Below are 26132 nucleotides of genomic sequence, written 5' to 3'. Positions count from 1 at the left end.
CGGTGTGCACCCGGACCCGGTGTCGCTTGGTATTCTCACCAAGGCTGCTGTGCTTGCGGGCAAGCTTGAGGGTGAGAATATCGGGTCCACTGTGCGCAAGGCGGTGCACAATCTTTTTGAGCTGCGGTGTGGAGATGACAAGCGACAGCTAAGTGCTGGAGGTGGACAATGAGGAGACGGAGCTGCCCGAACCGCTCGCGGTGCTCATGCACTCGTCGAGCAGTGTGTGGCCGGCCCCCGATCAAGATCAAGTGGTCCGGCCCGCCCACGCACGAGGTTGCGCGGCGCATATTCCGCGGGGTGGTTTTGGGGAACTTGCCGTGGCTGCGGTGGCTCCCTGAATCCTGATGGGCCTTTGCCGTCTCCTGCACAGCCGTCCGCACCTGCAGCCGGCAAGTCGAGAGTGGAGCCGGAGTCGGAGTCGGAGACGGGGCTGGAACCGGAGCTGGGGAGGCGCGCAGATTCAGCGCGGCCTGTGGGCGCTTGCGCTCGAGCGGCACCAACACGCTGATCAGCGTCGAATTCTTATCTTGGATTTGTTTCAGAGCTCTCAGCAACAACCTTTGCTCGACCCTGTCGATGGCAAGCCAACACTCAGTAAGTTCGCTTTTTCATCGGCTCTTTCTTCGAGACACATTGAATTCGACCTGTCGTGTTTTTCAGAATCAGACCACTTTTATTTTCCCTTCAGCATCAGTGTCTCGTTGTTGGAATTCAAGAATCAAGACGCTTCATGATAGATCAGTGGGCTGGTTTGCTCAAGCCTAAACCGATGTCAACAACTCTGAGTTAGTGAGTTAGTGAAATCGGTACGTGTTTTGCTTTCTATGATTTATCTGCAATTTTCTGATTTGTTTCAAGGCATTTTTGAAATGAGAAAGCCCTGGCGGGTTTGATCTCAGTTTCGAAAGCCTCAGAAGCTCTGAAGCACACAGGGCTCTTCGTGAACTCAAGCGAACGGATCGAGTGCTTTGGGACTTGGAGAAGATGTCCGGGGATGCTGACATCGGGGATACTCCCAAAACATCCTGGAAGGCCCCATTACTCGAGGACAATGAAGGCGAAGAGGGCTCTCCCTTGATAGGAGATGAAGGAGACGCGGACACTGCTTTCATAACCATTGAGCTTCTTGCTCATTGGGCTGATCCCCAGGCGTCTCAAGCTCCTGCGACCGGTCTGGCCGATTCTTTGGAGCCTGGGGAGCTCGACATCCCATCTCCGGCTGAATACAGTCGTGGTAAGCGTCTCAGAGTCTCAAATTTTACGCTACAAGGAGTACAGACAGCACTAGCTATTGTAGATGACTGTCCTACGTCTGAATATCAGCTTAGGTTTTTTTAAGTCACACTTTGAGGTTCAAAGTACTGTGTGATAGGTGACGAACTATGTCGTAAGTTCAATTTCCGGGTCAAGCGTGAGGCGTGACGAACCTACGGTCGTGTAGGTACAGTAGTGTAGTTGTTGCGGTCCGGATAACCCGTCCTGTAAATCATTTCTGGAGAGGAGGCGCGGCTCCTTAGCGATCCGGCAACGACCAGAAATGCACAACGCACCGCCTCGAGCTCGACAATGCGTCCCCGTCTCCTCCCACCACCCACCAAAGTCAAAGTTAATCTGGCCATGTTCGATCGGCGATCCAAGATATCCTCCAAGAACCGCCACCGTGGCACCCCATTATCCTCGCCACCGCGTTCGCATCAGCAGCCTCTCTTCCCCGCTCGCCACTGACTTACGATCAGCACGGACGGCAACAGTCCAGGCGCGGAGAAACTCGTATCTGAAATCATGCACATCCTATCCAAGCCTTCTCTCTCGACGCTCGCGCTCGTCTCTGTATCCTCGCTGATGCAGAAGGACGCTGACAGCCCAGGCACTCGGACGCACGGCCCCAGGCTGATCATCAAAGCCTCGTCAATTTGATAGAAGTGGTGTGATATATATAGTCAGCAGCTCTTCCAGCGTGCCTCAATGGGCGTTGTCATACAGCAAGCTCTAGATATGAATCAAAGTGGATGGTGGACAAGGAGACACCACGAGTCACACGAACGCGCTGAGACGCCGAGACTTACATCAGAAGGCGGTGGGACATCGAGGCGTACTACCATTGCAAGGCGGTGGACGCTGAGACATACATCGGAAGGTGGTGAGACACCGAAACTTACACGAACGTTTGAAAGCGGTCATTGAGGAAACGGACGGGGCACAGGTGTGCTGCGGCCCGCGGGTTGTTTGGCCAATCACCTTGACTGCTGCTAACAATACAACGTGCTCAACTTCCAGATACGACCAAAAAGGGGCGGTCACTAACGTATACAAGCATACATAATCGAGAGAGTGGACATCAGCAGATCTAGATATGCCGCGTACCTCCGAATTCGCGAAGTACCCTGAGTGTTGAGCCAATGCTAAAATAGAGCATGTTACAGGAAGATGGTCCCTGTCCTCCAAATATGTACAGTAGGCGGGGTAATGGAAGCCTCCCTCGTTTGTTGTGTGAATCGAGGTTTTCGCGAAAGAGGATGAGCGACCTCGTATTCTATAAAATGCAGCCGGGAAATGAGCGACTCCACATTGCCTCTCCCACCTCATCGTCTTTACCAACCGCTCTCATTTGCCACTATATCCGCATCACCAGCGGAACAGAGTGAATATAGACCTCGCGGTGACTATGCCTCCCCAGCGCAGATTGGTTCGCTACGCGTTTCTCTCTTACATCAGTGCACAAGCTGATGTCATGCAGGAGGCTAAATTCGAATGCATACACACTACATGTTTACTCAAGGCGCAACCGACATATTTTTCGGGATTGAGGGACGCACGAGTTCACATCGAGGGCCAGCAGTAGGTCCCCCTTCGCGTCTGATTTTATCCCTTTGTTTCTAACTTTGTGTTTAAAACAGTTTGGGATTAAAAAGATACCATTGTGTAGCATGCGCTTACAAAACTCCGGATCCTTCCTCGATTAGAAGGCACTGCCGAAGCAAACATCACTATGGGCCTGGACAACCGGCACAGTGGGCCGAGGATATTGCAGGTAAAATCTCAGTACATGCCAGCGGTCGCCTTCTGTGGCTAATAACGAGTATTCGATTTCAGACGCTCTGAAAGATTACTGGAAGATGTTTTGTGTCAAAGTCATGCCTCTCCAGAACATTGATTCTCTCTCTAGCCCCTCCATGTTTCCCGTGGAGGATGCATTCTACGGAACAACTTTCAACGCCTATCAGTCCAATGCGCCCTTCGTTGATAACGGCGTGCGCGGCTCGGAGACCAGTAGCTCAGCAAATGACTTGTCTTTGTCACCGCTTAGCTTTATGTGAACTTTGATTGAGCTCGTGCTCGCTATGCTTCTTCTTCTTCTTATCACATATGTTACACCGTCATGTTAACGATATGATTCAAAATATGTGGATGCAATATGGATATTAATAATGGCGAGCCTCAGCTGAGCTTCTCATTGTGTAGTATGTGCATCATAATGGTGGAGTTTCTCGGGTGGCCGAATATTGGGAGTGAGATAAGTCCTGAATGTGTGCATCGGTTAATCACTTTTAGTTAAAGGGCACAAGCGAAGCATGCACTTATGCCAACGATTTCCCGTTAATGTCCGTGTACTAGTATCAAGCTTCGCTGGTGGCGAGGTATAAGCGGCCGTACCTCCCATTTCTTTGAGGCACATCTACTTATCTTGTTGTGTATCAGCGTTATTCGTACCGTACATTAGGACGTGGTCCATTCTGAGAAATTGAAAGAAGAACTTAGTTTTTAACGTGTGGTCTTTCATAGAGCCAGTCGTTCCATATAGCTACTTTAATGGCCGCACACGCGCGCCGTCGGGCTACCTGGCCTGCAAAACATGACATATGTAGACTACAAGTGCAAATACATAACAAACGCCCAGAAGCCTATATTAATATTACAACTCTTCCACTCACACCTACGACAGAAAATAGACCGCTCTTCTGTTCTCGATCACGTAGACCCTCTCCTCGCAAGATGTCCCGCCTGCTTGCGCGTGCAGAAAATACCGAACTGCTTGCGCCGCGGGCCGTGGAAGTTCCGCCGGGGCGCCATGGGCCCTGGCGCGTCGACGGAGGGTTCCAGCGCGGGCTCGGCGGCGGCCTTTGGATGCTGACGATGTGGGTTCGCAGGGTGCACGTGGGTAGCGGCGACGGTGGCGCGCAGGAGAGACGAGTTCAGGAGGTACTTTCGCTGCAGCGCAGTGAGCGGGTGTTCGGTTACTTTGTCCGGGAAGGCATCTGGGGCTGTGAGAAGGAGCGAGGAGCGGGAAAAAAGCGAGGAATGTAGGGCGCAGAAACGCCAGAAGGGGTGAAAGGGAGTGATGAGGTCACTGTGATTTAGACAGCGAGGTAAAGGACAGGTGACCTACGCGGCATGAGTGTCGCCTCGGAGGGCGGCGATGACGTCCGACTGGGCGACCCTAATGAGGGCGTCACAGAACGTGACGCATCCGATGGGCTTACAGAGTGCTGTGGCTGCTTGTCGCCCAACGTTGGAGAAGAGGCGCCGCTCAGACTCGCTCTGACCAGCGCCTTGTCGATCCCGAGCTCAGAAAACGGGTCTGACGGGTCGGATTTTCTGTGGATGACAAGCCGCGTAGACAGCGGCAGAAGTAGTCTGTGCAGTCGCGCTGAATTGCCCTCTTTAGTTTTACCGTGGAAAAAACGACAGAAAGGTGGGTAGCGCTTACCTCGCAGCTCGGGCGCGAAATGCGGACGGTGGTATTGGAGTAGAAGCAGCAGCTTGAAGTACTGCGATTTGTAGGCGAGGAGATGCTCCGGGCAGGACGTAAACAAATGCAGTTTGACGCCCGCACGAGTCAGAGTTGAGCGGGCTATCTGTTGGAAAGAAAGGCGGGTGTGAGTATTAGGCGTTCAGGCCGTGGTACACGGCGGTTTCACCTCCATCAGTGCGATTAGCTACGTTATACGACTTGTTAGATCGTCGTAGAACTGTAGAGAACAATGGAACATCACTTACCCGCTTTCCATGTTGCCGAAACTGTGATAACGTAAAACGTATGCGGGTCATTAAGATCTCCACCTGTTGAGCGGCGGGGAGGAAAGACGACAGGGAAGAGAGGTTATTTGCGAGATCGAGAGAAATTTGGCGCAAGCGTCGAGTGCTCGTAATACGCTCGATGTTACTACTACTGCTACTCGTGCTAGTGACAAACGAGCTCATCGTGTACTAACAGAAAAGAACAGATGAGGGGAGTGTGGATGGGTTGACAAGGGATGGCAAGCAGCAGAGCGGAGATGAAATGTGCGGGAGAGGTTGAGTCGCGGGGAGGCATTTATATGTGGATTATGGGCACAGCTTTTTCATGGGTGAGGGGGCTGGGGCTTTTGCCGCGAGTTCGAACCGAGCCGCCCACCCGAGCGACTTGATCACTTTTTGCGGGGGGTGGCTGGCAGCGACAGACTCCGCGGCATGAAAAAGATCGCCAGATGGACATGACGCTGTGATCCTGTGGATTTTTTGCTCCCAGGGACGAGGCACATATTTCACGAGCGCGCTTTCACGCTCCAATGACGAAAGCTGTCTAGACTTGTCTATTGTAACTTCACACCGTTCAAAGGCATAGGTATGGATTCATCTTCAGGAGACGATATGTAACACAGGCCCTAGGGGGACATGGCGCTATCGAACTGATTTGTGCTGGCACACCAAGGCAGACTCGTTTTAGGGTGGCCATACCCGAAGGAGCAGTTCGGGTTACATAACACCAAATACGTAACAGGTCAATCAAACACACGACAACAACGCGTCCACGTCCTCCGTGTTTATTACTCCATCCCAACTCCATCCATACCCAATACTTATCCCTGTCTTTTCTCCAAGTATCCGTTGAATAATATTCTGATACGTCACAATGGAGGCTTCGACAAGCAGAACCGAACAGGAGCGGCAGAAGCAGATCGCGCTAAGGAAACAGATTGCGGCTCTCCAAGCACGGCTCACAGACTTACCCGAGGACACGCCGCCACCCCGGTCGCGCTCGCCGAAACGAAAAGAACCAGAGTCTACAACGCTTGTGCCGGCGACTCCATCCAGTGTGTACAGTTCCTTGCTTGTCTCCCTTGCAAATACTTAATGTCACAGAGAAGCGCAAAGTTGCGCCCAAAGACTCGTTCCAAAAGATACAAGCAGCAACCAACCAACCCCAGGCGTCCGGGTCTAGGCACGGCCATGACTCAGCTAGTACCCGGGGCCAGCCATCCACATCGCAACACGAACATCAATACGTGAAGCCCGCGCAGTCGAATGTCCTCAGCAGCCTGTCCAAGCTGAACGGGAACTCACGAGAGCGCAAAGAGGACTACGAGGCCAGTCGATCGGTCTCGCTTGCGGACAACACTCGCCCCCCGAAACGAAGCTCGAGCTCCACTGAGACGGCGGCCAGCACATCCGCGCCCGCCGAGCGCCCCAACATGCCTGACCCATCATCCACCGGGGTAGCTCGCGACGACAGCATGGCGATCATCGAGGACCTCACCATGGGCTCTGCGGAGCACACGGCGCCCGCGTACGACCCCTCGTTCGAGCAGCTGGAGCCTAACTCTGGTATACGGCTATCGTACGTGCCTCCAGTACTATCGCTCTGCTTCGGCGCCGCTCATCACATTTGCTAAATTCCCATTCGCATACCACAGCTCGCGATCACTGCCGCACGACGATCTCCAAGACTACCTCCGGGGGCGGTACTACCTCTCCCCGTCGAAGCTCTACTCTGTCATCCGTCTGTCGCCGAATAAGCAGGGGTACGACGTTCCCGTGGACGGCGACTGGGTGACCATCGCCGTCGTCGCTGAGCGGGGGCCTGTCAAGGTCAGCCGCGCACCCGTGTCGATCACGCCGGGGGAGGACGACGGGCAGGCGTCGGATGGCGAGCACGCAGGCGCCACCGCTTCAGACGGCAAGAAGGGATATAACGGCAACGGGAAGGATAAATGGAAAGGAAATGGAAAAGGCAAGGGCAAGGGCAAGGAGGACGAGGAGGCACCGAAGCCGAGCGGGAAAAAGTACGTCAACATGCGGCTGATCGACTTTGGCGCGCGCACGCGCTCGTCCGCGACGGGCGGGAAGGCGGTCGTGCGCGGCGACGCGTTCCTCTCGCTGCTGCTGTTCGAGGCGGACACGTTCGACGAGATCACGGAGGAGGGCGGGCGGAAGCGTAAGGTCTATAGGGGCGGCAGCCGCGGTGCGTACGAGGCGATGTCGCGCCTCAAGGAAGGAGATGTGATTGCGCTGTTGAATCCCAAGGTGCTGAGGCCGTTCCAGGTGTGTGTTTCTGCTTCTTTTTTCGTCATACAAGTGTGCTCAGTATCTGTCACTACTTTCTATCACTACGACTATCACCACCAGCGCACAAACGAAAAGCCGCACCCGTCGTCCAACATCCTCGCTGTGACACCCGAGTCCGCGGGCTCGATCGAGGTCATCGGACGCGCCAAGGATCTCGGGATGTGCAAGGCGGCGAAGCGCGACGGGAAGCCGTGCGGGAGCTGGTGCGACACGCGCGTGAGCGACGTGTGCGACTATCACCTCCAGAGCGCCGTGCAGAGTCGCAAGGCGGCGCGCCCCGAGTTCTCGATCGGCACATCGGGCCTGACGAGCTCTGCTGCCGCTGGGGGGTACAGGAAGCGGAAGGAAGAGTTCGATCCGGCGCGGAAGTGGGGGCTGCAGCCGTCGCTCGACGGCGGCGGAGGTGCAGGTGGAGATGGAGGTGGGGGTGGGGCGACATACGTCGTCTCGGGGCATGTGGTGAATAACTCGCGGAACGCGGTGCATGTCGCTGAAAATATGGGGAGGGAGGGGCAGGCGAAGGCGAAGAGGAAGCTCGAGAAGGACGCGGACAAGGAGCTGCTGTCGCTGCTCGAGCGGGACAAGACCGGTATGCGCGCGGTGATGCGCGCGCGGGAGGTCGGCGAGGGCGGGCTGCGCAAGCTTGCCAAGGGTCAGGCGCAGGATAAACATAAGGACAAGGACAAGGACAGGGCTAAAGGCAAAGACAAGGAACCGCCATCGACATCAGATATGAAGCCCGCCGCGCTGGCGAAGAGCACCTACTCTGCGACGATCATCAAGCAGCTCGGCTTTGACCCGGCTTCAAAGGCCGGGCAACACCAGAGCACGACCGACGCGGCGATGCAGAAGAAGGTGGGCTCCGAGTCTCCCCCTTTCTTTTCTTTTTCTTCTTTTCTTTTTCCTTCTTGAGATGCTGAACGCCAGAGTACGCAGCTCGACACCCTCGCTGCGCTCCAGTCGGACCGGAAGAACATACGGCTCGGTTCGCGGCCTGGGCCCAAGATACGGTCGGGCGTCTCAGTGCCCGAGTGGATGCAGGAGCACGAGGAGTCTGGGGAGGCAGGGTTCTCGGACGGAGAGCCGGACGAGATAGACTTGGATGATAGCGATGATTGATGATTTAGGTATATTTACGGAGTTGTATGGTGTGTAGGATTTTCTAACTATACCACTGTGGGCTAAAGGGATTACAACACTACTATTATCAGTATCAATCAAGGAAGGCCCAACAGTCATAGTCAATCGTGGTCAAATTGCATCTTAAAGAGTCCAAACCTGATAGCGCCCCAAAAATGACATTTAGTACGCGGACTAATAGTTAGCAAGCCACCAAGGGAAGGTACAGATATCTCGTATATATAAGTTTACGATGTGTCGACATGGTGAGCCTTTTCTATGTCTAACCACCGCTAATTCCTCACGACAATATCCGAGCTCAGCCCCTCTTCAGGTGGAACATTTGCTGTGGCAGAGTGGCACGGCGCCCAGCGCGTACGGATGAATACGCATATGTGTACTTCGCAGCGCGAAGCACGATGATCCCTGGTCAATTTCTCGAACATCATCATAAGGGCTCGGCTGAGAAGCGGCTCGGAAACTTTCAGGGATTTCGCAGCATTTTCCTCTGTCATAACGAGCAGCTTGAAATTTTTCCTCTAACAGTCGAAGTTCATGTTGGCGGCATCGTTCGGAGCCATGTTGGGGAGATAGGGGAGGGCGGACATGCACCGGATATCACCGAGCGCCACGGGGGCAGTCACATCGGCATCTCGGCAAGGACTGCGATGAACTCCTGAAGCTTGAAGATTGAAGAGTCGCCCTTGAGTGCCAGCGACAACTTAATCGGGTCGCTTGCTGTTCCTTTGGCAGCTCGGGTAACTTATATCGCTCTCTCAAGGTCATGTCAGTCATCAAGGGCAAGTCACTGTCCCCATAAGAGTTGGCAATTGCGAAGCCGACGGCTGACAGCGGCAGTGACGATGCTCTCAACGCCCACGTTTACGGTGCGTCGTCGCCAAAACAAGTCGTCTCGGATCAGTGATCGCTCTTTGCCTTCAAAGTAGACAGGTGGCGCTTAAGGACTGTAGAACGGTCCGCTTACAATTTACCTTACTGACCGGGATTGACTGAGTCACAGGTTGCCTCTGGAGTGAATAGCTCCACGGCCGTGTTTCCGACATCGCATCGGATAACAGGGATTGCTCGAAACCATGCAGATGCGGCGAGCGAAAGCAGGTGCGTATACTCGATGTGCGCTATAGTGCGCTATAAAGTGGACGGCGGGGACGCTGTCAGAAGATCAAGTGGTGTTCTTCAAACACGCAGATGGCTTCCTACCCCAGCGAAATCAACCCCCTTTCTTCTCTCAGCGACGACCTCGCGTCCGAGCTGCAGACTCGGGTTGAAGCGTCTCTACAAAACATCATCAACCGTAACCTCTTCAACACTCAGTTCGGTCGCAGCTCCGACCTTTTAGCGGGGCTTCGCCGCGAACTCACTCAGGGTGCCAACTTGGACGACCCCAAAACACGCGCAGACGCCTTTGCAGCTGCGAACCTCACTCTAACTGAATACGATGTCTATGCACCATACATTGCCAAGTTCACCCAAAGCTCTCCTACCCAACTATCTGACGTCGTCGACCTTCTCGCCCCTAGGTTGCCTCACAACCTAGGAAAATCGAGCTCGACGTCGGGGAAGGCGTCCAAACTTGTCCCGAATCATGGACGTGTCCCCGGCAGCGTACCGCCATATCTCAAGGAAGGCTCCTCCCATTTTAAGAGCAAACCCGGCTGAATACTGTGCGCGCCCATTTTCATGGGATGCTTGAGCTTCATCGACGTCCGTGGCGATGACGGCAGCATAACGCGCATATCTACCGCTGCAGGCAGTGCCTACAGCGCGCGAGTCGCTATGGGCTTCACCGACTTTGAGCGCGACCGTGACCGCCTTTCGGAATCAAATGAGTTCCTTCGTGCTGCTTGCTTGCGTACTCTGCTGATCTTTCGTAGTTCCTGGGCTTACTGCACCGTTCGGTGTCAACCTCATTGTGAATTACCGCTCCCTCATCCTCACACATGCCGCCTTTGCTCTGGCTGAGCCCTCCGTCGACACGCTGAGCATGATGTGGTCGACCACGTTCATGGACTTTATCCGTTGGATTGACGAGGAATGGGAGGTACTTGTGAACGTGATCTCGAGTGGTGTGCTGCCCCATTTTCCTGACACAGAAAGTGTATATTTGGCTATTGTTGTGAGTTACGGTGCGATTGCTGTGGTTTAATTTCTGTTAAGTTTCCCCCAGAGAGACGAAATTTCACGCAGACCCGAAGCGAGCGGAGGATCTCCGCAAGATCGGCCCGCCCTCGGGAACCGCCGAGGATTGGGCGGCGAGGATTTGGCCCAAGCTCGAAGTCCTGTCTGCCATATCCGGTGGGACATTTGGGCGCGTCTTACCTCAGGTACGCCATGACCCGTTCCCGAAGAAAAGAGCAAATACTGAGCAACTGATAGGTCAGAGCATACATTGGACCATACATCCCAATCCGCGTTCCTGTGTATGCTTCCTCGGAATGTGCCATAGGCATGGCGTATAATGATCGCATATTCAACGTTGTCAAGGTGCTTACGGGCAGCTACATCGAAATGCTCGAGATCATTGCCGAAGGCGAAGATGGGGAACTCAAGAAACTTGTGCGTTGTTGCTGCAGTCTTCAGTGACGTAGTCAGCTAAAATTTAGTGTCTTAGTGGCAAGTAGAGAAAGATAAACTCTACGAGCCGATTGCAACTACCTACGACGGCCTCTGGCGGTATCGAATCGCAGACGCTGTACAGCTCGTCGGCTTCGATCCCACCGACGGGACACCTCTTCTCAGGTACAAGGAACGGCGCGGGTAGGTTTTTACTTACTAAAGACGCTTCCGAAATACATTGACAATAACATGCAACACAGCCAATCCATGAGACTACCTCACGCATTGATCACTCAAACAGACGTCGCCGAGTCCGCGGCTACCGTCGATGGGCTGAAGCAAGCCGAGTTCACGACGTGGCTCGACGACCGCAAAGTGCCACCCACAGTCGGATTCTTCGTAGAGGCGTCCCCAGACGACAGTACGTCCTTTTGATCTGATTGAATGCCACTCGATCTCACAATCTCTCATCTGTCAATTCGCTGGAGCAGGGCGTATCCCATCCTCAGCCCGAGACGCGTTGATGCAAGGCTTGATCGAGGTGAACGAGAACTTTGCCATCGGCGCGCACAAGGGGTCTTCCGTCAAACCGTCCATCCGAATTTTCTCTCCCGGATCATTTAGCGAGTTCAGGGCCTGGAAGGGAGCGTTGAATGGGACGGGGAGCTCGCAGATCAAGGTGCCGCTTATCATGGTGGATCCGAAAGGTCAATAATTTCTCCTGTCGAGGGTGATAGACGAGGTGCACTCGGGAGCTCTGGGACATGTTTTTGCGATTTTTGCTTATTAATAATGCGATGTTATGATAATCCCGAAGTATATTACTTTGTTCTAGGCTACGGAAGACATCGAAGGAGATGAATAAAATCGTAGAGGTCTAAGGTAATCAAAAACCAATTTCGAATCAAAGATGGGTGTCCATGCAATGCAGGACGAAGAGATGTCACAGAGCGCCGTCGAGTTTACCCTTCGCCACCTCTAGTCGTCGCCTGTTCTTTACGACGACCTCAGGACTCAGGTTCGCCTCAAGGGGAACGTTCTCCGCGGAAGTCACCGCGCCAAGAGCATACGAGTACGCGTACCGGTACTTCGCAAGGCGCAGCGCCATCTCAGCGGCGTTGCCTAGAGCAATGACCAGCTTCTTGCGCGCACCGCATATTTCCGGCGCGTACGCGCCCCCGGTGTGCGTGTCGAGCGCGACGAGCGCGGCCGCCAGCTCCGCCGCGTTCAGAAACCCGGAGCACGCGCTCTCCTCCTTCGGAAGGTCGTCCGCGACGCATATGTAGTCGTGCGGGAACGGCTGCTCCTCGGGCGACTTTCTCGGGTCCTGCGTCATGAGCAGCCGGCCGCTCTCGAGAGATCGGTCCAGGCGTCCGTTCGAGATCGCGATGATGCGCCGTATCACGTCCGGGTGGGTGATCTGCTGCACGTGCGCGAGGGTGGTCGTCTGCGAGAGTCCGGGGGGAGGCTTCTTGAGCGTCTGAATGCCCGAGAGTGCTTTGCGCTGCGCAAGGACCGCGAGCAGGCGCACGAGGGCTGTCGGGCCGATGTGCTGTTCGGAGACGAAGACCCTGATCGTTTCTGCGAAGATCGGAGGAGGATCGCACCGGTCGTGCCAGACGGGCAGAGCTTCGGCAGTCGAACTACCCTCGGCCCTCGGGCCATTTACGTCCCAAGGAGACTCGGAAATTTTGTGCGAAGCTTCGTAGGCGATGCGGAGGAACGACATGAGTTCGGCGTTCGTTACGCCGCACGACTCGGAAAAATGAGTGAGAGTGATGATGAGGCGTAAGGTGTAGATACGGCTTTTGTCTGCATGGCAGATGTAACGTTTGGAGAAGACAAGCTGTGGACTCAGTCTCACCTCGGTGTAAGGTAGCCTGCCGGTACGCGTCTTCTGCCGGCTGTTGATTTGGCCCGTATTCCTCCACCATTGACTTGCACATTCTTCAGAGAGAGTGCATACGTCAGAGTAGGCGTTCAAGATTATAGGGTGGAAACCTACGCTTCGACCTTATACAAGCTCCACTTTTCTTCCTCATTGTGCGTCCACGTCTCTACCAGGTTGCTGGCCCAGCCCTTCCTAGTCGTAAGAATCTGCAGTGCCTGAGAAAGCGACTTCGTGTCAGAAATCAGTAGCGCCCGATCCGTAGAAGGAGATACGCCAGGAACAGTAAATCGAGGCCACTGGAAGAGAATACAAAGAGCCTCCAGCGCCATTGGGTTGACCTGAGCATGAGGAAATGCCGGGGAGCGTTGAAGAATAGCACAGTCGAACAATAGGTCGATTATATGCGGTCGGCGTTTGAGCATCTCGAGGCAGAACTTCTGAGGAGCAGGAGCGCCTAGCATCGTAAGACCGTGAGAGGCTCGCAGTGCATTCTCTTGCGCTAGTCCGAAGACATATGCACCGACTTTAGATCCCTTCTTGGCGTCATCCGAGGCGCCTTCGAGCTTGGAGTGCAACTGACACTCAAATCTCGTCTTTTTACCAGCAAAATATTCGCTCCAGCGTTCGGGATACTCGAGAGACATTGAACAGAGCGCTTCAAACAGATCTGAGGCTACCGTTGGGGAGAGCTTCCCTGTCAAGACATAGTCGGTCGTGAGCGCCCTCAGTAAATCAGCAGCCTTTTGACGAAGAGAAAAGTGCTCCCGACGCACGTACTATGCGGAAGGAGAGATCACCTATGAGCCTTTGGATGATATGTAAGAACCGAGACTACTGACCGAAAGACATGTGCCGATAATGTTGTGTGCAACTAGCTGATCCGCAAGAGCTTTCCGTTGTCGCTGATCGCCTAGCATTAGCATGTTGGTGACCAAGGACAACGCGGTGAAGTGGGCAACCAAGCTGAACTGAAAGTGGCAGCCGCAGATTCCGTGGTCAAGGACAGAAGCTACGGCTTTAGCAATACCTGCTTTCAAGCACGAGAAGCCAAAAGAACCAAGACCGTGGTGTGAAGAATCGCTCCGAAGGACTTCATTGTTCAAGTGGTGCTGGATAGCCTCCTAAGCCACGGGTAGAGCAGGAGCCGGAATCCATGCGAGCGCATTAAGTGAGTATGCGCATGGCAATCAAGAAAATGGTGGTCATACTATGGACGCGTACGTAAAGGCGTAGCTCGAGTCTGGATGCGACACAGTAAGTTTCGCGAAAACCTCGGCCAAGTTACGTGAGAGCAGCGGTTCAGATGCATTCAGAAAGCCACAGACGTTTTCAGCGGTGAGATCGGCGGTGCGCATGTCGGCAGGCGGCCAGTGGAGACACAGAAAGTTGACAGGGGACGAGCGTGGTGTGGTGTTCAAGTTCAAGGCGCGTGGCTGACGCGCCCGAGTCATATACAAGGTCACGTGGCAAACACCCAGAAGAGGCGGTGGCTCTGTTGTCGACTTGTTACTGATCTCCCGCTATCTCCAGGCGAACGACTTCATACATCTCTCCCTTCGTAGAACAGCTATCCTCAGACGCAGCCCACATACAACAATGGTTAGAGGATCAGGCGGGTGTTGAACTTAGTCCACATCTTTGGTGCCGTTTGCTGATGCCAGCACACAGGAAAGTTCAAGGCTAAGCGTGGTGGAGGACGCAGCTTCAGGTGCGTGATCTTAGTTTTCGAAAATGATTTTGGATAGTGATGCTTTCTCTTTCTTCTCAGCAAGAATCTAGTTCTTGATGAGAATGGCGTAGCAAGCTCTACCGATCGTCGACGGTTAGTCTCATCTTGTAATTACGGCCCCCTTTTCGTAACACACCTCGTTTTATCACGACAGGCCGAGACGGGGAGAGGAGGTGGAGGATGATGACAAATCAGATGAGGACGAGGAGGACGAAGAGGACGAAGAAGAAGAAGAGGAGGAGGACGAAGAGGAAGGAGAGGGAGGAGAGGACAAACCCGAGCTAACCCGCGCAGAGCGGCGCGAGCTCAAGAAGAAGCAGGCCGCAGCCAAGCAAACAGGCAAAGCACCGAAGAAAGCGGACGGGAGCGGCGGTGATGAGGACGATGAGGATCTCATTAACCCCAACCATGTCCAGAAGAAGCTCAACATATCGGACATCGGCTCACAGCCCATGTCAAGGCGGGAGAGGTACGTTCATCCTTGTCTTCATCGATACAGAGTGTTAACAAGTGACACCTGTTACTCAGAGAAGCTAAGGAGAAGCAAGAGGCGAAGGAACGGTATTGGAAGGTATGTGTCCCTCATTTTCGCCTCAGATACGCTAGCAGCTATACGGAGTCTTGACGCCTCCACAGCTGCACCTCCAGGGCAAGACCGATGAGGCCAAGAGCGATATGGCTCGTCTAAAGAAGATCCGTGAGGAGCGCGAGGCGGCTCAGGCGAAGCGCAAAGCTGAGCTCGACGGTACGTTTTTTTCGACGTCTTCGTGGTGTTATGATTCCTCTTATCTGAATATGTCCACTAGCCAAATCAGCCGAGACGGAGGCCAAGAAGCAGCAGCAACTCAATCGTAAAGCTAAATGATTCTTTGCTGGCGCAGACAGCGTCGGAGAAGCCCAAGTTTCGGTGTACTAGTACCTTACTGCCAACTTACTGTACTTATCTTCTGCCAACAGTGCCATGCATAAATATACAGTTGAGTGATATTAAGATGCGTCAAAGTCCTCTCACCGAACCCGGGGTGGGTACTGGGACCGCCGATCGATGTACTCAGAAGATTACAGAGACCGTGTCCGCGTCGAGACACGGGGAATCTCAAATCGTAACTCGATATTCGGCAGATGAAATTGGCATGGACCCAAGTTTAGTCCCATCTCAATTTAGCGCGGTATCATAACTAGAGACGTAGTTTCGTGATCACTGACACCTTGCGCGCGCGTAGTGGGTGTATGCAGTTATAGTATCTTTCAATGCACCATCTTCTAGTGCTCGGCCTAGCTAGGCTGCCTCAGGCGCCATGATGATACCAGCTTCGGGTAGAAAGCCGATGGCGTTGGTGCGGCTAACAGGGCACGCTGTAAAATGCGCACACGAGGTCAAGCGAAGACGTCTTGCGATCGCTTAGGACGTTGCGCGCTATTTGGATGCCTTCACCCTGGTAAAAAAAGAAGCTCGGCATTGACTCGGAGTTGGAGGTCAGCGGTCATTAACGAATTCGACATGAGTTTACCGCTTAACATACTAGGGAATCATTGTCTTCGCAGAAGCCATGAAATCATGGCGCAGGTCCGCGCCTCCGAGTCCGTGTCCATCACGAGGACTAAAATAACAACGACTAGGAAGGGAACCAACGTGGGTACCTGACTTGGGTATTCAGAGAAGCGCTGAATTCGTATCAATATCGTACCGAGTCTGCGAAAGGTAAGGCGACATTGGTAACGACTCTCGCTCCCGTTCTATGTAGCACTGTATTTTACCCAGTGAGATACAGCTGCCGAATGTGCAACAAGGGAAGCTCGCGCTCAGCGCTCAAACATCGAACTGGATACGCTTACTTGGGTGATGCGTTCCTACTAGTAGAGCTTAAACTGTACTCGGCCCCTTTCTCGGTGCTGAATTACGTCCGTTTTACGTCTCCTCGCGGACATGGGAAGTTCAATCTTGAGGTTACAACACTGAACACGGGACACGTTCAAGAGGTACCCGCTCACCCGAATTTATGAGTGTCCAACATCCACTTCCCTTCCGGACTGGTGTCAAACCGGTGCCTTGAAGTGGTCATCGAGTATATCTTCCGAGTCCGCGGCTCAGCTCCGTTTGCTTAACGTTGAATATCGATACCATACCCATTTAGATGGTCTGGCCGTTCCATGAAGTTGACGGTTCACTGACGCACGCGTAGTGGGTGTTGTATGCAGTTATCTTTTAGCAATGCACCTTCTAGCGCTGTAAAATGTGCACACGAGGTCAAGCTTCGCGCGGGAAGCCGGCATGCGATCGCTCAGGACGTTGGGCCCTATTCGAATGCCTTCTAATGACAGCCCCCGGCAGCCGTTGCTGTGCTCAAGGCAATGATGACTTGCCAGGATTTGCCGTCAGGATTTTGCCCCTAAAATGCAGGCACCCCAGCCTTACAGCTGCGGTGGACTCATCGCCGAATCTGTGTTGAATGAGATACACATGAATCACCGCCTTCTTCCCTAGGCTCAGGTCTTACTTCCCCAGAATTCTCAGTATTCCCGAATTCGGGGTTCTCATATCAATGCATGCCCTAGCCCAGCTGCCCGAGGCTGTCCAAACTTTTGCAACAGTAACGGAAACTTCTGGTCGGACGGGTTGCCGTCCGAAACACTGCGTCCAATATAGTAGACATCTATAAGACACAGCACTTTAAGCTTTAAATTTGAATATCATGCAGCTGCAGATCCATGCGTTCTCCATTTGTACTGTAGCTTCGCAACTTTGAAAGTCTGTTCTGATCTACGCTACAGCTTCTTGCTAACGTTTCTTGTTGACGTCATATTTTACTTATGCCTGCTCTTGTTGTTAACTTGGAACGCGAGTAGTCGTCGGTTGAAGTTAAACCTATGGTGGATTCTGGCACAGCGTTGCTTCTTTGTACCTTATAATGTAGCGAGTTGCAGGGTCTTGCGCTAGCGAACTTCATTGTATCTGTATATCCGCCTACAAAGCGTTCTCGTAGCTATGCCTCCGCAACGCAGACGAGTTCATATGCCCCTTGGCTCTGCCTTTACTGAACTAACTGACACCATGCAGGGTGCAAGGTTTATGTGCTCACACCAAATTTGTTTATCCAAGATGCAACTGACATTGTTTTCGCAATCGAGGGATGCACGAGTTCATATTGAAGCGCGCCAGTACGTCCCACTCCTGCTTTATGTTTGCTTCTTTTTCACCTTAGGGTTTGCCAGCCTGGGGTTAAAGCGATACCGGTGTTCAGTGTGTGAATACAGGACTCCTGATCCCGCGTCGATCAGAAGACATTGCCAGGGAAGACACCAGTGGATGCCTGGACAGCCAGCAGTGTGGATCGAGGACATTTTAGGCGAGTGAATTCAACTTGTTGGACCTCTGTCGCTGATAATGATGCCTCATTCTCAGACGATCTCAAAGAATACTGGAAGAATTTCTGCGTCAGTCTCAGAGCGCTACCTGTTCAGCAGTCTGCTACTTCTTAGAACCACTACGTGCTGCCCACACATGATTCATTCTAGGAATTACATCCCCAACGTGTGGAGCAGGGATAACCAAGCGTCGTGTCTTTAATACCATCCATATACCTCGATGCACAACAAATCTATAGGCCATCGGCTGGTAAAACGAACCTGACGGACCAATGCTACTCCAGGGAATGACCAATCTTAGCTAGATTTTACATAACTTGAACCAAGAGGCTTGTGCTCGTTGTTCCTTTTTCTTTTTCTTTCTTTCTTCTTTTATTATTACCGCCCATCATGTTGAGGATAAACCTGAGTTTTTGGATGTAAACTTAAACACCGTTTTCAATACTTTATTAAGTTCCACCAGATTTCACCGCATTGCTAGTAGACGGGCACTAGCACCGCCGGTAGAACATTCTATCCGGAAGTTCACTCAAGTCAACAGTTCTGAGTTACCCTATTATTAAGGAAAATTTAAACCGATTACAGGCTGAGGATACTATATCTATTAAGCCATAGTCACTAACTTTCAGAAGTGTGGGGGCGCGGAACGTCGCCTACAACCGAAACCGAGAACATACTGTATCTTCGTCACTTGTTACTACATTATCAGACAGCTCGTGAACGTTACAGTGCGTGAACAGGAACGTCAAACAACAGTATAACAGTAATGATTAAACTATGCACAATGTTGCATCAAGAACCGATGCAAGTCTATCTAAAGTGGGGGTATATCCATGAAAGGAACAGCAAAAAACCAAACGGCAAAAGCTACAGCTTGAAGGTCGAAGTATTATCGTTATCATAGACACGAGCCGAAGCGTATTCATCATAATCATCGCCACCCAAGATCATCACACAAACAATGGACATCCACCAACAGTATTCACAGCTCATAATTGGGGCCGAACGGCTGGCATCGGGGCATCGTGGGATCGTGGGAACAACGAACTCAATAGACGCCCGTCGAGCGCCCGTGGCCATCGTGGTCCGCGCACATCCTATACAGCGTCTCTTGGTCGAGCCCGCGAATCCGAAGGCAACGCTGGTACAGCCTCTTGTCGACGGCGAACGTTATGCGACTCGCGAGATGCTGTCCGGCGACAAAGTCCTTGATGACGTTAGCTATGAGCCGCTGCTTATGCACGTTGATGAGCGGCTCGAGCTGCATCGACGGCGGGAGTGACGCCAGCGCGCCGAACACCTCTGGATGCGCGGGTGCCTCGAACGCCATCGTCTGCGGGTCCACGCTCACTGGCTCGTGCGGGGCCGTGGGATCAATAAGGTCGGGGAGGCGCGAGTGGCGCACGAGACGGGAGAGATAGAGACCTACAGCGCCTTCATTAGCCATACGTCGAGACACAGCATGGGAAACGAACCGATGAAAGGTACACAGGCAGTCGGGATCTTGCTCTCGCCCGACGTCTTGCCCTTTGACCCCTGCGTCTCGCTCGCTGCGTTACTCACCCCAGAGGAGCCTTGCGGGGTAAGCGGCTTGGCATCGACCATCGCTGCGAGCGCCTCATGCATCGCTTTGAAGTCGTTGCCCGCGTCCGCAAACTGCTTGAGCTTGCCGAACACTTGCGTCTCCCACATCCCGACACGCGCCCACGAGCGACCCATTACCCGGTGTACAAACTCACTCTCCAGCCCAGCAACGATGGCGACCAGCGTGTGGAAGTTGCTGAGCACGTACGCTTTCTGCTCGGCACAGAGTCCTGTCAGCCTTCATACACTACAAAAGAAGGAGGCGAGCACTTACGAAAGCAACCCGGATCAACTTCGCCACCAACAAATGCCGCTCTCCAGGAGCAGTAAGAACCACCTCCGAGATCACGAAATTCGCCAGCAGATTGAACCGCGCTCTGAGCGCCGCCAGCGCACTCGTCTTCTTCGGGAACCTGCTCTCCGCCTTCCACCGCGCCCGATCCTTGAGGTACTGCGCCCAGTCCGACACGGGCACGTCCGCGCCGGCCATCCAGTCGTCCAGGATGAGCTCCTCGGGCTTCACACCGAGGAACAGCTCCCGGTCGATCATCGAGAAATGCTGCACGATCACCTCGGCGCTGAGGCCCAGGATCCAGCTGCGGTGGTACTGCGTGCCGTTGCTGCCCCCGCCACCTCCACCACCGAGGGCTGCCTTGGGCGAGCCCATTTGCTTGGGCGCCGGGATGGGCGTGATCTGCGGTGAGGTTTGCGTCGGGAGCGCAGTCGAGGGCATGCGGGACTGTAAAATCTCGATTGGGACGACGTCCTCGAGCGCCGGACGCGCGTCTGCGCCCCGCCCGGGAGAAAGGGGGCCGACTGCAGTGGGACCACCAACAGCGTCAGCAAAGGCGCCGTGGCCGTTGACGTGACCATTCGCGTCGCCAGCAGGCGTGGCGAAGTAGCTATCGGAGCTCGACCCAATATTCGAGGCTGGCGTTGTCGAAGCAGGAATCGTGCTCTGCGACGCAATCGACGACATCGTGTCCCTGTTCTTCTCCTTCTCTCTCCCAGCTTCCGCGGCGCTCGTCGGCGTATCAAGGGCCGGCGGCGGCATCTCGACGCGCGACAGCCGCCTCATCGAGCCCGTCTCGCTCCGGTTGTACTCAAAGTCGTCGTCATCTTCCATTTCCTCGTCGCTGTCCTCATCGAGCCACCTCGGCCGCTCGTCACCAAAGTCGCCCGCCGCCATGCGCTCGCGGATCGTGCGCACCCAGCCGTCGACCTTCCTGGCCTTCAAGCGCCGTTTGACGGGGTTGATCTGCCCCTCGAGCCGCTGGAGTGCCTCGTCGATCCCGCCGTCGCCGTCCGAATCATCAAGCGAATCCACAAGTGCGTTCATCTGCCACTGATGGATGCCCGTGCCGAGCCCGGCGCTGTTGTCGCCGTTGTCGTCGGGCGCCGCGGACGGGGGGCGTGAGGACTCGGAGGCGAGGGAATCGCGCGAGCGGATGCCGAGCGAGGAGACGCTTTCCCGCGAGCGTCGGACGAACTCGAAGTCACGCCGCAAGGGCAACTTCCTCGGCGCCTTCCTCAGGCCCTGACCTCCAACGCCTCCGCCGACTCCATTGTTGTTACCAGCGCCGTATGGGCTGCCGCCGCCTTGGCCAGCAACATGCACCGCGTCCGAAGACGTGTCCGACAGATCCAGATCGTCGATCGACACGACGTCAAACTGCCACGGCCGTGACGCGGACTTGAACTGCGCGACGAGCGGGTTGAGCCGGCTCGCCGAGGAGATGATCGAGCCGAACGAGTCCGTCGAGCCTGTGCGGAACGATGCGAGCGAGTGCGCGGATGACTCGCGTGTGGGCGCAAGGCGCCGCGAGCCCGACCGATCCCGTGGTTTGAGAAGTTTTTGCTGTTGCTTCTGGCTCGCAAGTGTGTGCTCGTCGTCCTCTGCGCGGGTGTGGGTGTCGTTGTTGATCATCATAGAGCGCGCATCGCTATCGAAAGTGTCGACCGTGGAGATGGACCGCGCGTCTGTGTCGGCCTCGTGGCCGTCCTCAGAGAGCTCCGTCACAGCGCGCAGGTGGGTCTCCTTCCCGTTGCCCGCCTCGGAAGCCCGAGCCTCGTGCTCGTGCTCGTCTTCTTCAGCCAACGTCTGTTCGTCCGCGCTTGCTCTCACGCTCCCGTCTGCTTTGGCGCTAGCAGGCTCCGGCTCCTCCACCAGGGTCGCCGGATACTCCACATCCCGCGTCTCGAACGCGTGCCCGTCCATCATCTTCACATACTGCCCCACCCCGCCGCGGACCGTCAACAGATCCCCCGCCGCGTTCATCTCGAGGTCGAACACGCTCACGTTCGCAGGCACAGCGAGCGTCTGCGCCGGCTGTGTCGTGCGCGAGTTGCTCACCCGCCGCCAGCGCCCGAGCCGGTTGATCGTCTTCACGAACGCGCGCGACAACATCCCATTGGGTAGCATCAGCGCCGCGGGCCCGTGTGCGCTCAGCGTATCCCCCGTCACACTGCCGCGCGTTCCGCCTGGGCCGGGTGGCGACACCATGCTCGTGTGCAGCGGTTGGCCCAGCAACGTCGTCCCGCGTGCAGGAGGCGCTGCGCCCATGCCCATGCCCATGCCCATCCCGCCTGAACCCATACCCATACCCATGCCCATCCCTCCAGAGGCGCCGCCCATGCCCATGCCCATCGACCCGCCGAACGAAAACGAGCCGCTCGCGTCACCGCCGTGGAAGACAGACTTGGTCTGCGCCGCGCCGGACCCGCCGACGTCATCATCGGCGATAAAATCGAGATCGACGTCCGAGTCGTCCGCGTCCTTGGAGATGGCGGCCGCAAACTGCTCTCCAAGCACGTGCGTCCGCCGGGGCTTCCCTGCGGCGGTACCGGCGGCGGTGCTGCTCGCCATCGTCGTCGTCGACGGGCGCGCGCTTGCGTCGCTGCCGCCGATGCTGGGGCCGCTGATGGACTGCCGTGCAGACGCCGTACCGGCGCCGCCACCGCCCTGGGAAAGAGAGTGCGCGTGCGCACGGTTCTGCCTCGTGTGCGCCTCCTTGCAGTCCTTGACGACCTTAATGAGCTTCTTGACGATGCTCTGCAGAACGGATCAGCAACCTCGTCACCTACGCAATCGAGACGAAGCAGGAAAACTCACAACCCCATCCGAATGCTTCATCAGAATCGGATCCCTGATCAGCGTATTCAGCCAGCTCCCGAGCAACAGCCTCAGCTCCCGATTCGGCACAAAGTCCATGATAAAGAACGTCAGCAGCCAGTACCGGATCGCGACGAACGTCCGCACGCGCACGATCCGCCGCACCATCTCGTCGCTCCGCGTCTCGTGCCGCTCGAGCGACCAGTGGAACCGGCAGATGAGCAAGTGCGCGAGGTCGACGGCGGTGATGTACGTCCGGTACGTCAGGAAGAAGTACAGCAGCTCGTCGTAGTTGAGCTCGCTCGTCAGCTGCGCGATCCACCGCTCGATTGTCGCAGCGATCAGCACGCGCGGCGCGCCGTCCTCGCCGTCTCCTCCTCCTCCTGGACTCGCGCCCGCGCCTCCTCCCCCAGCACCGCTGCTGCCCCCGCGGTGCGAATCAGTGTCCGACGCGGCAGCAGCAGCAGCAGCAACCGCCGTCGCCGCCGCCTCCGCGTTCCCCTTCGCCGTGCGCGTATTACGCCTCGACCTTGTCGGACTCGAAATTCCCGTACGCGAGCCGGCCTCGAGACTCGACTCGTCCGCGTCGCCGAATGCCTCGGACGGGAGGAGTAGCGCGCCCCAGAGGACAAACCGCGGGTCATCGCGCGGCGCCGCGCTGTCGTCCGTGCGGAGCGTCATCTTGATCGTCGTCTCCCCGCCCGCGCCAAGGCTGCCCCGTGAGGCGCGTTCTGCGTCACTCATGAAAAGCCCGCCGGCGGTGTCGTCCCCGTCGTCGTCCTCTGCATCTGCGTCAGGGTCGTCGGTGTTGGGGACGATCTTGTCCAGCAACGGGAGACCCGAGTATGTTTGGAGCACGTCGAAGACTTCAGTTGAGTAACGCGAATGGAGCGCCGTCGCGGGGAGGGGGGCGATATCCGGTGCTGGTATGGGTGCGGGCGCGGGGTCGTCGTTGAGATTGAGGTTGAAGACAGAATCGCGACCACGCTCAGCATCAGCCTCAACGGCCCCCTTTTCGCTCTTGACGTCTGAATCTTCTTTGGGCTTGTCCTTGTCTTCTGGCGCAATAGGATCCTCGGTCGAACCTTCACCAGCAGCAGAAGCACCATCATCATGCTGCTGCGCCCCCTCTCTTTCCTTCTCCCGTCCTTCTCCTGCCTTCTGTTCGCGCTGCCGCCCGTCTCCGCCAAACGCGCTCACCTCCTCCGCAACAGGCGTCTCCACATCCATCTCCGCATCCGCATCCACATCTCCCAGATCCGACGCACTTCCCCGCCCTGTATGCATATCGTCCGCACGCGCAGTAAGCCCCGACTCGAACGACTGCATCTCGCGCAACACGCGCGGCTGCACACCAGGCAACCTGCGCTCTCCTCCTGGTCCTCCTATCCCTGATCCTCCGCCTGGCCCTCCTGCTCCCAGCCCTGGTCCTGGCCCCGGTCCTCCGATGCCGTAGTACGCCGAAGGAAGCGTCGGCGAGTCGAAACTGACCCCGTTCCCAAACGGATTAATAATAAACCCTCCCCAGCCCGCAAAACCCGTCCCGTCGAGCGCCGACGACGCCAAATAATAATGCGAGTGCGAATTCGCATTCGCGTTCGAGTTTGCGTTCGCATTGACATTCGCATTCGCGCTCGCGCTCGAGCCCGACGTAGGCGAGCCCACGCCCCCAGCGCCGAGATGCGGCGACTGCGGCACGACCACGTCGGACTTCCAGTTCATCATCGCCGCGAAATTGTCCCCCGCCGAGGTGGGCAGCGTCCGCCCGCGCGCTCGCCCCGTAGGCTGCTGTTGCCGTTGCTGCTTCTGCTGCTTCTGCTGCTGCTGTTGCTGCTGCTGTCCGCTCCCACCACCCGAACTCGCACCCACACCCAAAGACGCGCGCGCGATATCCGCACCCGTGACACTATGCGAATGCGCCCGGCCCGTCGACGCTGGCGGATGGCGCATGGACATGCCCACGGAAGCAGCGGCAGTGCCGCCGTCGCCCCCTCCCACGGTATACCCATGATTGCTAGTTGTGGCGTGGGGATGCGGATGTATATGCGACATCATGGGGTGCCCGTGCCCATGCCCGCGCTCTTGACTGTGGGTGTACGTCGTAGCGAGACCGAACATGTCCGGAATCGAGCGCGCGCGCTGCAGCTTGCGCTGGGTCGCGCGTTGCATGTCGTATGGGGCATTAGCGTTGCTGCTATTATTATGGTGGCCGGGTGGTGGGCCGGAGGGGCCGGAAAAAGAGCCGCCCGCGCCCGTGCCTGCGGGCGGCAGTGGCTGCTGTTGTTGTTGCTGTGGTGGGTGGGTGGTCTTGGGGCGCTGCGGGAGAAGTGTATAGACGCTCATGCGGGAGCGGCGCGAGCGGCTCTGGGTCGGCTCGGGCTCCTTGAAGGTGGAGGGTCTAGACGCAGAGGAGGAGATGCTGGCTTTGTGCTCTGCCTCGGCGGCGGCAACCGCTGGCGCTGACGCGTCTCGATAGCTGTGGTGATGATATAGGTCAGCATATATGCATACATGGTACGATATCAGCAGAGGCAGGGGCAGAGGGTTGCTCAAAGGGGGAGGGGCATTCTAGATGATAGCAATGACCAAACTCACCCGACGCGGTACATGGTCTTGCCATGCTGATTGATGAAGGAAGTGATAGCGTAGGGCGAGCGGACCTCCTTGTTGACGCCGTACTGCTGGTCGAAGCGCTTCTTTAGCTCGTACGCAGCCTGACCCGAAGACGTCTCGACGAATGTGCCGTCGGCTATGTACCGATCGACCAGATGATAAGTCAGTCAGCTGAGTATATGCGCGCTTGAGGTGGTTGTGTGAAGGCGAGTGGTTGGGGGGTGAAAAAAGGGGGAGGGAATTGAGAGACGCACGGGATATGGAGATATCGGCCTGAGCTACGTCCGGGGGCAGCTCATCTGCAGACAGGGCCTGGGAGAGGTTGAGAGAAGACTGGCTTGTGGCATTGGAGGAGGGCGGCGAGGCTGGAAGGGCGGGGAGGAGGTTGTGTGAGGAGGCGGGGGAGGAGGCGGAGAGGTCGAGTGGGGGCGAGGACTTTGGGGAAACGGGGAAGGTGAGGTTGTCGGATTCTGTCTGAGAGAGGAGAGGCTGGTTTGTGGGAGTGGAGAGGTGGATGACGGGGGGATCGTTGTCGGACATTGCCGTCGTGGTTGTTCGTGGTGGTCGTTGGTGTTCGGCAGACAAGGTGAGATGGGATAGTCGGGGAGATCAGAAAGAGAACATGTTGAATTAAGTTTTTATGTTTTTGAGCGGGAGGGGTTGTGAGACATGCAGTGGATGGAGAGACAAAACAAAACAAGGGCGTTATGGAGTGACCCCCACTTGTCTGATCACGTTCACCTTCCCTTTCCTGACCAGACGCGACAAACAGACACGCGTTTTATTTCTCTGCAACCATGTCCATCGTCACC

The 26132-nt window shown here is 55.8% G+C and overlaps 7 protein-coding genes across 7 annotated transcripts; 4 read left to right on the top strand and 3 right to left on the bottom strand.

The window, feature by feature from the left end:
- Nucleotides 1-3844: 3844 nt before the first annotated feature.
- Nucleotides 3845-5205, bottom strand: CONPUDRAFT_146455 (uncharacterized protein; the record flags this gene model as incomplete). The annotated part of the gene is made up of 5 exons (XM_007774828.1): nt 3845-4265; nt 4391-4651; nt 4712-4859; nt 4923-4940; nt 5002-5205. The coding sequence occupies 5 exons, from the start codon at nt 5203-5205 to the stop codon at nt 3973-3975; spliced, it is 924 nt and encodes a 307-aa protein (XP_007773018.1). The 3' UTR covers nt 3845-3972.
- Nucleotides 5206-6497: 1292 nt separating this feature from the next.
- CONPUDRAFT_92621 (uncharacterized protein) lies at nt 6498-8448 on the top strand (the record flags this gene model as incomplete). The annotated part of the gene is made up of 4 exons (XM_007774827.1): nt 6498-6601; nt 6678-7305; nt 7390-8184; nt 8266-8448. The coding sequence occupies 4 exons, from the start codon at nt 6498-6500 to the stop codon at nt 8446-8448; spliced, it is 1710 nt and encodes a 569-aa protein (XP_007773017.1).
- Nucleotides 8449-9300: 852 nt separating this feature from the next.
- Nucleotides 9301-10128, top strand: CONPUDRAFT_168454 (uncharacterized protein; the record flags this gene model as incomplete). The annotated part of the gene is made up of 2 exons (XM_007774826.1): nt 9301-9423; nt 9470-10128. Exon 2 carries the CDS (start codon nt 9658-9660, stop codon nt 10126-10128), a length of 471 nt encoding a protein of 156 aa, XP_007773016.1. The 5' UTR covers nt 9301-9423; nt 9470-9657.
- A 289-nt stretch (nt 10129-10417) lies between these two features.
- Nucleotides 10418-11740, top strand: CONPUDRAFT_63751 (uncharacterized protein; the record flags this gene model as incomplete). The annotated part of the gene is made up of 6 exons (XM_007774706.1): nt 10418-10595; nt 10657-10793; nt 10846-11025; nt 11081-11226; nt 11286-11446; nt 11514-11740. Coding segments are annotated over 6 exons (1029 nt in total), but the record flags the coding sequence as incomplete, so codon positions are not given.
- Nucleotides 11741-11968: 228 nt separating this feature from the next.
- CONPUDRAFT_168452 (uncharacterized protein) lies at nt 11969-14127 on the bottom strand (the record flags this gene model as incomplete). Its single annotated transcript, XM_007774825.1, has 4 exons — nt 13756-14127; nt 13031-13692; nt 12890-12972; nt 11969-12837 (listed from the first exon to the last, which is right to left on the bottom strand). The coding sequence occupies exons 1-4, from the start codon at nt 13837-13839 to the stop codon at nt 11969-11971; spliced, it is 1698 nt and encodes a 565-aa protein (XP_007773015.1). The 5' UTR covers nt 13840-14127.
- Nucleotides 14128-14476: 349 nt separating this feature from the next.
- CONPUDRAFT_139379 (uncharacterized protein) lies at nt 14477-15627 on the top strand. Its single transcript, XM_007774824.1, has 7 exons — nt 14477-14528; nt 14585-14624; nt 14685-14738; nt 14800-15114; nt 15174-15216; nt 15282-15390; nt 15452-15627. Exons 1-7 carry the CDS (start codon nt 14513-14515, stop codon nt 15508-15510), a joined length of 636 nt encoding a protein of 211 aa, XP_007773014.1. The 5' UTR covers nt 14477-14512; the 3' UTR covers nt 15511-15627.
- Nucleotides 15628-18693: 3066 nt separating this feature from the next.
- CONPUDRAFT_129909 (uncharacterized protein) lies at nt 18694-25860 on the bottom strand (the record flags this gene model as incomplete). The annotated part of the gene is made up of 6 exons (XM_007774823.1): nt 18694-19436; nt 19487-19808; nt 19870-22647; nt 22708-25183; nt 25303-25456; nt 25575-25860. The coding sequence occupies 6 exons, from the start codon at nt 25858-25860 to the stop codon at nt 19060-19062; spliced, it is 6393 nt and encodes a 2130-aa protein (XP_007773013.1). The 3' UTR covers nt 18694-19059.
- Between the last annotated feature and the right edge of the window lie 272 nt (nt 25861-26132).

This window comes from Coniophora puteana (assembly GCF_000271625.1).
Source record: "Coniophora puteana RWD-64-598 SS2 unplaced genomic scaffold CONPUscaffold_13, whole genome shotgun sequence".
Classification (NCBI taxonomy): domain Eukaryota; kingdom Fungi; phylum Basidiomycota; class Agaricomycetes; order Boletales; family Coniophoraceae; genus Coniophora; species Coniophora puteana.
The sequence above is the reverse complement of the archived record's forward strand: the minus strand, read 5'-3'. Positions and strand labels throughout refer to the sequence as shown.

Excerpts from the sequence above, each read along its gene's own strand:
- CONPUDRAFT_139379 (XM_007774824.1), top strand. Across the intron at positions 14,625-14,684 it reads GGTGGAGGACGCAGCTTCAG|CAAGAATCTAGTTCTTGATG; the intron begins GTGCGTGATCTT and ends CTTTCTTCTCAG. Across the intron at positions 15,391-15,451 it reads GCGCAAAGCTGAGCTCGACG|CCAAATCAGCCGAGACGGAG; the intron begins GTACGTTTTTTT and ends TATGTCCACTAG.